At 59.8% G+C, this 9,626-nt stretch overlaps 1 protein-coding gene across 1 annotated transcript in view; it reads right to left on the reverse strand.

Moving 5' to 3' along the window:
• Window positions 1-8,971, reverse strand: part of LRRC38 (leucine rich repeat containing 38) — a 31,777-nt gene extending 22,806 nt beyond the window's left edge. The window contains exon 1 of the mRNA XM_058675436.1: window positions 7,883-8,971. Within this exon, the coding sequence (XP_058531419.1) occupies window positions 7,883-8,543 (661 nt within the window). The 5' untranslated portion in view covers window positions 8,544-8,971. The remainder of the gene's footprint in view (window positions 1-7,882) is intronic.
• Window positions 8,972-9,626: the final 655 nt, after the last annotated feature.

The following is a 9,626-nucleotide window of genomic DNA, read 5'->3' on the forward strand; positions in this document are numbered from 1 at the left end:
GCAGGGACAGATTTTGGGGGACTTTAGCCAGCCCACTACCATCGAGCGCATGTGCCACATTCTCGCTCCATTGGCTGTTTCTCTCATTAGCCTTATCCAGTTGGTCCTGGGGTCATCTGGGGTCACAGCTCCTGGTCTGAGACAAACCCACCCTCTAGGGGCCGTGAAGGCTGAGGCCAGGAGAAGGAAAAGACTCGCAGGTCTCACTGGGAGTCAGAACTGACTCTCACCTCTCACCTCTCAGGACTGGGGGCTTTGAGAAGTGGTCCCTCCATCCTGAACAGCTCGTGGCTCCCCTCAGGTTCCAACTCCCTGACCCTGGGAGCTGGCATGCAGCCAGTGAGGACAGGCCATATGGGATCCTGGGGACTCTTTGACTAGCAAGCTGCACAGCGGGGCCACTGAGAGGATGTAGGGAAGATACGATGCAGCCTCACCCACGGGACTCACTGGAACACTGGGCCTGCCGTCCCTGTCCCCTCTCATCCAGTGGAACAGGGACGTCCAGCATCCAGCCACATTCTATCTTCTAGACAGGGAACAGACAGGAGCAGCTCCCTGGGGCCAAGGTGGGGAAGCTGCGCTTTGAGCTGCTCCATGGACTATCACTACACATCAAAGTACAGCTCCCATCACCTGCACCTGACCCCCAGCACCCTGGGACCCTGGAACACTGGGGAACCTATTCACCCCAAACAGCTATGGTCATGGTCACCTGCTAAGTGGTCTGCCCAGCCCCTCCCCAACACTGCACCCCTCACCAGGGTGCTCTGAGATGCTCCCAGCAGCCAGCAGGCACCGGGTCACCCCCCCATCTTCCTGATGGGACAAGCCTATCAGAGCCAAACACAGCCTCATTCCGGGACCTAGTGTCTGGGATGGAGAGAGAAGCCTGGCCTAGCCTCAGCCACTCTTGCGAGTGAGTAGCTGGGGCATGGTGGGCATGTGTGTGGGGACAGGGAAGCAGGTGTCCTTCGCCAGGTAGATGAGAGAGCAGAGAAGGCCCATTTGCACATGGAGAGAATAAAACAGCGTGAGATGCAGGGATGAGAGTGAGTATGAGAAAGAGGGGTACAGGGCTGGCTCCCCATGCCCCAGGGGGACTGATCAGAACAAGGGCCCCTTGGCAGTCCCGCCTCTCAGAGAAGTCCCTCCCACTCTGCTGCTGACACAGAGGAAGGTGCTCTGGGCAGCCAAGGAGTCCAGGCGTTTTAATAGACCTGCAGACTCCGTGTCTGCACCACCTCCCCCAGGCACCGGCGCTCTGCTCCGCGGGAGACGCTGGGCCCTCACATCTTCACCACTGGGAGCTGAGGCTTGGCAGGGTAGGAGTGCTGCTGTCTGCCCCAGGGATGTCACACACACAGTGGTGAGGCTCCTGGCTGAGCCTGCTTCCAGCCTGGCCGATGCTCGGGCCCATCATCATCCACTCCGCAGACGGGGACCAGAGAAGGGAGGCTGGATGAGCACAGGAGAGAAGGCCGGTGGCCTCCTGAGTACACATTCTCATTCATTCTCAGGGTTCCCGCCCCTGGAGCCCTCCTGGAGCTTTAACCCCCAGCAGCACTAGAGTGTTAACACTGTGACTGCGACATGGATGAAGAGTGACGGGGTGGGGTGATGAAGCGAGGCCTGCTGGAGGAGGTAACATCTGCTGATGAGGGAGCCACAGCCACTGGGAGCAGCATTTTGCCAGGCAGAGGCCCTGGTTGGACCCTGGCACTTGCAAGTGCTTGACCAGGCCAAGGCTTGGTGTGGCCAGAATGGGGGAAAAGAGAAGAGAAATGGACACAGGGAAGCCGAACTGAACTCATCCTAAAGCATAATGGAAGGTTTCCAAATATACCACGCATTGTGTCGGCTCCTGGGGGCTCCAGGAGGAGCAGGACGCAAAGTGCATCCTATGCAAGGGGGCATCGGTGTGACCGGCAAGGTCCAGCTGGGTGCCTGGAGGACAAGCCACAGAGGTCCCACGGGAACCAGGGGCACAGAGGAGGAACCGGAATGCAAAGAGATCAGGCAGGAAACAAGAAGGGGGAAGAGACCAAACAGGGACAGCTAATGGCGCTCCTGTGGCCTCTAAATCAACTCCGGCTCTGGTCCCCCGGGGTCTGGCAGTGACTTCCTGCCCAGAGCTAACCGACAGAGCCACATGGCATTTTCAGGGAGCAAGCTGGGGTAAGCAGAGGGGGTGGTTCTTATGGAGCTCCCCATGGGGGTGCACAAAGGTCCAAGAAGGCCTCCTGAAACCGTGTCGGCTGCTGGCTTTGCCTCCCTGCTCCCTCAGCCCCCGAACTCTCAGACAGGTCAGGGCGTGAAAAGTCAAACTCCAGGGACTCGATACTAAGAGACAATTTAAAACCGCAGCAGCCTGTGGCACATACAGCGTGCACAGCCCTGCTGGAGACAGGAGAAAGAGCCACCTGTGAGCAGGTAAGCCCTTAATCAACCCAGCTTAGGAATTGAAATACACACAGAACGCACACCGCCCCAGAGCCAGCAGCACCGTTTTGCCCACCACACAGAAAATCTCCCTTTCTTTCTTTTTAAAAATCATAACACACAGAGCAAGACCCAGACTCGGCTAACAGAACCAGCTTTCCAGTTAAAATGTGTGTGTGTGTGTGGTGGGGAGTGGGTGGGGGGGAACGTTGTGCAGCAGCGAAGCACCGTAATTGCCTGCCTGCAGCACAGCCATCCACATGGACATTAGTTCAAGTCCTGGCTGCCGCACTTCCGCTCCAGTTCCCTGCTTACGACCTGGGAGAGCAGTGGAAGATGACTCCAGTCCTTGGGCCCCTGAACTCTCTCTTTTATTTTTAAAGATCTATTTATTTTTATTGTGAAGTCAGACATACAGAGAGGAGGAGAGACAGAGAGGAAGATCTTCCATCTAGTGATTCACTCCCCAAGTGGCAGGGAGCTGGATGGGAAACAGGGCCGCCGGGATTAGAACCGGTGCCCATACGGGATCCCAGTGCATGCAAGGCAAGGACTTTAGCCGCTGAGCTACTGCACTAGGCCCAGGTCCCTGAGCTCTTGACCCAGAAGAAGTTCTAGACTCCGGCTTTGGATTGGTTTGGCCCTGGCTCTTGCAGCCATCAGAGGAAGTAGATGGGAGATTACTCCCTGTGTGTCTCCTCCTCTCTCTGTAAAACCTGCCTTCTAAGTGATAAGTAAATAAATCTTAAAAAAGTGTGTGGAAGGGAGGGTGGCTGGGGCCACTGTGAAGCTGCTGCACAGGACACCTGCTTCCCATCCCAGAGTGCCAGGATTCGAGTCCCAGCCTCTCCACTTCAGATCAAACTTCCTACTAATGTACTCCTTGGGAGGGAGCAGACAATGGCTGAAGTGCTTGGGCCCCTGCCCCCGTGTGGGAGACCTGGATGGAGGGCCTGGTTCCCAGCTGCCTCGGGTCCAGCTCTGGCCACTGTGGGCATTCAGGATGTGCATTAACAGGAGGTCGGACTGTCAATGGTGCCAGGCCTGGGCTCCAGGCCCCCGGATGTGGGATGAAGGAGTCCCGAGCAAGAACTCAACCCCTAAGCCAAGTGTTCATCTCTCCCTAAGGCTCCTGGTAGGGCAATGTTGAGCTCAGCACTGTTCATGAACAGGGAACTAAAGGACAGAGTTACACATGTAACAGTAACATGAGACAAGCTGGCGGTACACCTGCAAGCTGACTCCTCCCAAGGCCAGGGAAGCTCCAGAGACTGTCACAATGACACGCAGGGGCCAGCACTCTGCTGGTGCAGAGGGTTAGCCATCTCCTGCAATGCTGGCATCCCATAGAGATGCCACTTCAAGTCCCAGCTGCTCCACTTCCAGCTCAGCTTCAGGCTAATGCACCAAGAAAACCAGCAGAAGATGGCCAGAGAGCTCAGGCCTCTGCCACCCCAGTGGGCACCCCGAAGGTGGCTCCTAACTTTGACCTTGACCAGCGCTGGCAGTTGCAGCAATTTGGAGAGCAAGTCAACAGATGGAAGATTCTCTCTCTGTCTCTCCTTCTCTCTATAGAACTCTACCTTTCAAATTAATAAACCAACCTTTAAAAAATTCACTCATTCATTAAAAAGCAAAAATCACGTATAAGATGCACTATATCCTCCCCGCTTCGTTAAACATCTGTGCACACAAGAACAGCGGCACGTGACGGCAGAGCTGGGCTGCGACAGAGGCTGGCTGACCCCTCGGCTTCTCCCGGAGACACTTTTCCATTTTCCCCTAACAGGAGCCTGTTATTCTTGTCGCCGGGAGAACCAAGCTGCTTTTATTTTCTAAAGGAAAGAAAAGCAACAGGGTCACCTGGGACAAAACACCAATGTCACCCTCAGGTAAGTGTCCACATTTGTCCTTTTGGCTGGAAAACCATCGATTTTCTTAGTGTGACAGGAGGTATCAATGCATCTGCACCAGCCCAGACTCCTCCTCAGGTGTGACAGCAAAGAAAGGAAGGGGGTTCCTAGGGGATGGGGGTGGGCTCTCCAGCGAGCTCTGAGGAAGGGGGTTCCTAGGGGATGGGGATGGGCTCTTCAGGGAGCCCTGAGTCAGATCGGCAGGTGGGTTTCATGACGCAGCTCCAAATGTCTGGATGTTCCAAGATCTCTTTCGTGGCTGTTTTCTAGAAGGCAGGCCCTATGCAGAGGCCAGGCATGACACGTGACCCGCATGATTCTGCCCTGGCTCCCGCGTATACTTCTGTGTGTCCAGGCTATGGATGAGAGGGTCATCTCACGTCTCTTCCCCAGTGCTATGGGCTGGGACCCACGGACCAACACCTGCCTGCGGTTATGTGGTGGGAGGGGTCTTGGTGCGTTCACCTTCTCGCTGAGTACTGGCAGGTGCCTCTGTTAGCATCCCGCACATGTCTGAGGCCACGTACTGAGCAGCCAGCACCTGCCAGCTCCCAGTGGCTCCTAGGACCCACGCAGGGGACAGTGTGTAGAGATCTATGTGTGGATCTGGGACCCCTTCTGCTATCCTGCAGCATTGGCTGCGTTCTCTGAAGTCCAGCCAAGACAGGGGCTTTGCCAGGCCCCGGGCCTCCTGCACAGCCTTGACAGAATCCCTGTCCCAGCCTGCCTGCCTGCCTTCCTCTGGCCCCTTTGTCTCCACAGGAAGCAGGAGAGGATCAGAGACAATATGCAAGCCCCACCAGGTCACACAGTTGCTGTTACCCACCCGCCAGCAGGGGTACTTCCTGGAGTATGCACAGAAAACCCCTCCCCAGGGTCTGGGGAGGCTGCAGGTCCCCAGGCCTTGACCTCTGCCACTCATTCAGTTAGTAGGCCTGGTGTGATGGCTCCCTTCCCTCCCCCGCCAGGGACACTGAGATCCATATGATGCTGTGGTTTGATTTCCTCTTTAGTTCCTGCTCCAGGGTGCTGTGGCCACCAGGGGAAGCCTCCCTGGCTCTGGGACACATTCCTGTGGCTGCGGGAGCGAGTCAGGGTCATAGAAGGAAGCCCTGGTCCCACCCCACTCTTCAGGGGCAGAGGCTACTGAGACCTGGGTGAGACGGGACCACAGCCAGGGATCTCAGGGCTCCTGTGTCCTCCTGTGGGTTCCCTGCCCTGGCTGAGGCAGAGCTGTGTCCACAAGGAACCTGGATTTCTTGGGCAAGAAGTGGGTGGTCACCGTAGTAGTGTGGGATTCAGGGGGGTTCCAGGGCACCCCCAGACCTACGGGCTCACAGGCAAGTTGCTCAGGGGCAGCCGAGGGAGCTGGCACTAAAACTTTGTGCTCCCTTCCCTCCAGGTGCTGTCTTAAGTCCCTTACAGTGACACCCTCCAGCCCTCCCCATGTCCCTAGCAGGCAGCACCATCATCCCATTGTCCATGTGAGGAAGTCAGGGCAGCCAACCCAACTAAAACAGAGGCAGCATCTGAAGGCACACGGCACAGGGGTCCCAGCCCCAGTCCTCCGGTCCCCCACAGCCTCTGTGAGAAGACAAGCAGCAGGAGGGGGGCACATGGCCATGCCCCTCACCATAGACACAGTGGGGGGACACACCGGCACCTTCTGAATGGACAGGCGGGAACACCAAGGCGTAGAGAGGGTGGGGCCTCCCCCAGGAGCAGCCATCTGAGGGCAATTCTGAAGCCAGGCCTCACTGTGAGGCCTGTGCTGGCCTCCAGCTGTCACCCTGGCCGCTGGGTCACTGGTGGCACTACAGGGAGGACACTGCTTTGGCCACAGTGAGACCACAGCTGCCGGTGGCTGTGCCCCCATGGGGTGCCTTCCACCCCTCAGGACCCTTCCTGGATGTGCACCTGCTTGTGCCCATACTCCCAGCCTCACATTTCCCCACCTGGTGCCTCTTGTCTACCCTGCACCTCAGATGGGAACGAGGGACCCCGCTTCCAACCCAACAGCCAGCTGTGCACAGTCTCTGCAGCACCCCCCACGTCCCGACGTCACACACAACCATGACAAGGCTCCAAGGACCTCGGCGACATGTGTGGAGTCACCCAGCTCTTCAGCCCGACCTCACACTCGCGCAGTCAGACATCGGAGGTCAGCTCTGGAAACGAAGAAACTACACCCAGACAGGCTAAGTGTCCTGTCCAAGGTCACAGCCACCCTCGGCAGAGCTGAGACTAACACCCACCACTGCTGACTCCATCACACCTCGGCCTCGTCTGCAAAACAAAGGGAGCCAATTGCACCAACCCAACCAACCATGAACGATGCCAGCTCCATCAAAAAGCAAGGGCAGGAGCGGGCAGAAGCAGGGCGCTCCCCCACTACGGAAATGCCTTATTCTGTTCCTCTCTCTGGGACAGCGCGTTCTGATGGGAGAGGCTGGGAGTGTGGGCAGGCAGATGAAGACAAAGTTTTGAAGCTAGGGCACAGCACCTGCCAGGCCGGGTCCCGTTAGGGACTGCTCACAGGATACAGTTGGGCTGCCTGGGCTGAGGAGTGGCCATCCCATCCAGATGCCTGGGTGTGCACCTGTGACTGCAGGCAGGGGATTCAGGAGCCCGGGGTGGCAGCACACAGGCAAGCGGCTGCCTTGAATTCTCAGCCAAGAAAAAAAGGTGTCCCCTGCATTTCGGCCAGCAGTCAGCATTAGTCATGGGAATGCCTGCTTCACAGCTCTGCCTCCCATTCTGCCAGAGCCCTGGGGGCAGGGCAGGGCGGGGGCTGGCTGGTGAGTGTCTGCTGGTGCTGGCATCCACAGGCTCAGGAGTGGGGGCTTGGAGTCCTCTGAGGGCAAGGGCCCCCGCCAGTCTCCACTGGGGCCCCAGGCCAAGGATGCTGAGGTCCTCGGCTTCCTTCCTGCTCAGCTCTCCCTGGGCCCCTGCCAGCAGGGGTGCCCACCGAAGCCATGGCTGGAAGGGGGCACCAACTCACAGCAGTCCAGCTCTGCTTCTGCACAACTGGGCGGAAAAGCCCAAGAACTCTAAGTCTCCCCTGCAGCTGTCCCGGGAGCAGACTGGGACTGCAAGGCCATGGTCAGTTCAGAACCCCAGGCCCTCGCTCGCCTTGACCTGGGCGATGGGGGCAGTGGCTGCTGCTTTCACTTAGAAGGGGTCTGCACGCACCAGCACCCGAGTCCGAGGGATCCTGTACACCAGGAAGGCAGAAGGGCAGCATCCTTGGGTCTCCAACTCGGCAAAGGGGATGATGAGGACACGGGGAAGAGGCAGGCCTCAGGGACCTGGAAGAGTCCCTGTCCATCAATTCCCGGAGTGGCGCACACCCAGAGTACTGGCACCATTGGGAACCCGACAGGGCGGCTAGCTGGAGCCGCTCTTACTCGGAGCAGCCAGCGCGCGGGTCTCCGGCCTCCCAGGGGACAAGGGATGGGGTGGCCTCTCCCTGCTCCCTGCCCACCGCTCCCGCCCTCGCCCCGGAGCAGCCGCCACCTCTCGGTCACCTTTGGGCAGTTTGGAAGCATTCTCCTGGATCCAGGTAAAGAGGTGGGCGAAGTCGCAGTCGCACAGCCAGGGGTTCCCGTCCAGGCGCAGGGAGCGCAGCGCGGGCAGCGCATCCAGGGCGGCCACGCTGAGGCTGCGCAGGTGGTTATCGTTCAGCTCCAGCACCTGCAGCGACTCCAGGGTGTCGAAGGCGGCCTCGTGCACGCCCACCAGGTGATTGTTACCCAGGCTCAGCTTGACGAGTCGCCCAGCCGAGCGGAAGGCTCCCGCGTCCAGCTGGGTCAGGTTGTTGTAGCTGAGGTCCAGGAAGGCGAGCTTGGCCGAGCCGCTGAACGTGCCCTCCTCCAGTGAGCGCAGCGAGTTGTTTCTGAAGTCCAGGTAGACCAGGTCTCCATAGAAGATAAAGAAGTCCTCGGGAATCCGCTGGATGCGGTTGCCTGCCACCAGCAGCTTGCGCACGTCCAGCGGGAAGGGGTCGGGTACGCTGGGCAGCCCGCGGTCGCGGCAGTCCACCGTATGCGGGTCGGTGCAGGCGCAGCCCGCGGGGCACGCGTGCCCGGGTCGGAGCAGCAGCAACAACAGCAGCGGTAGGAGGAGGAGGCTGCAGCGCCCTAGCGCGGCGCCGGCGAAGGGGGTGCAGGGGGCGGCGCGGGAGCCCATGGCCGAGGGGTGCGAGCCCTGGCGCCCAGCAGGCAGCTTGGCGGGGCTCCGGCTGCCCCGCGCGCTGGGAGCCAGCCGGAGGGCGGCCGGGGCGGAGAGGGCTTGCGCCCGGGCGCGCGGGGGTGACCGAGCTCGCGGCGCGGCCGGACTGGGGCGGGGCGGCGAGCCGCGGGGATGGAGCCGGGAAGAAGCAGGGAGGGAGGGACGGGGGCCTGGAGAAAGGATTTGTCCGGCACATAAAATGAACTCGCTGCCAAATCCCGGCGGAGACGCTGGAATGGGTGGCAATGACCGCGGGGCGGACGTCCTGGCGACCCCACCGGCGCCGCTTGTTTCCGAGGCGGCGCGTGCTTGGCACGGTCGCACCGGACGACGAAGTTCAGTTCTGGAGCCCCTGGGCGGTTTGCAGTGATCTTGTCCTGGTTCACACCCCGTACCCCTGCCGCGCTCCCCCAGGGTGCCGGGCCGACTCCCCGCGTCCCTTTGGCTCTGCCCTGGGTGAAACCCTCCCTCTTCTTAGGGGTTCTTGCCCGGGTTGGGGGAGGGGACTGCGGCCAGTCTTCCCTCTCCCGCTCCTATCCTGGATTGGGCCAACTCAGTGAGCGAGAGGGGATGGAGGAGGAGCGTGAGCAAGGCAGGCAGGGGCTAACCACCCCCTCCCGCCTCCAGCAGCCCGGAAGGCCAGCCAGGGCCAGAGCCAGTCAGCACTTTCCATGCTGTCGGGAGCTCCGGGTGGACCTGCCATTTACCCTAGCACGCCAATGGCGAGGTCACCACGGGTGGCCCGGGTTCCAAGCCCTGTGGCCAGGGACCAGCACTTCCATCTCTCTTGCACCAGGAAAGCCCCCGAGTGTGGAAAGGGAAAAGGTTACGATTGTGTCTGGAGGTCTGGGAAGGTAGGAAGAAGACGATCTGGAAGCGTGGTCTCCCTTTCTGGTCCATCAGATGCTTTGGGGCTTGGAAGGTGTGGGCAAGGAGCATCCTGGCAAGTGAAGCCGGCCTCCTTTCCCTCTGCCCCAGCCCTGTTCTAGAAGCTTCTTTATGGAGAGGTCGTCCTGGAGCCACCAGCAGATGGTCTTGCTG

This window comes from Ochotona princeps, chromosome 2 (genome assembly GCF_030435755.1).
Source record: "Ochotona princeps isolate mOchPri1 chromosome 2, mOchPri1.hap1, whole genome shotgun sequence".
Lineage (NCBI taxonomy): Eukaryota > Metazoa > Chordata > Mammalia > Lagomorpha > Ochotonidae > Ochotona > Ochotona princeps.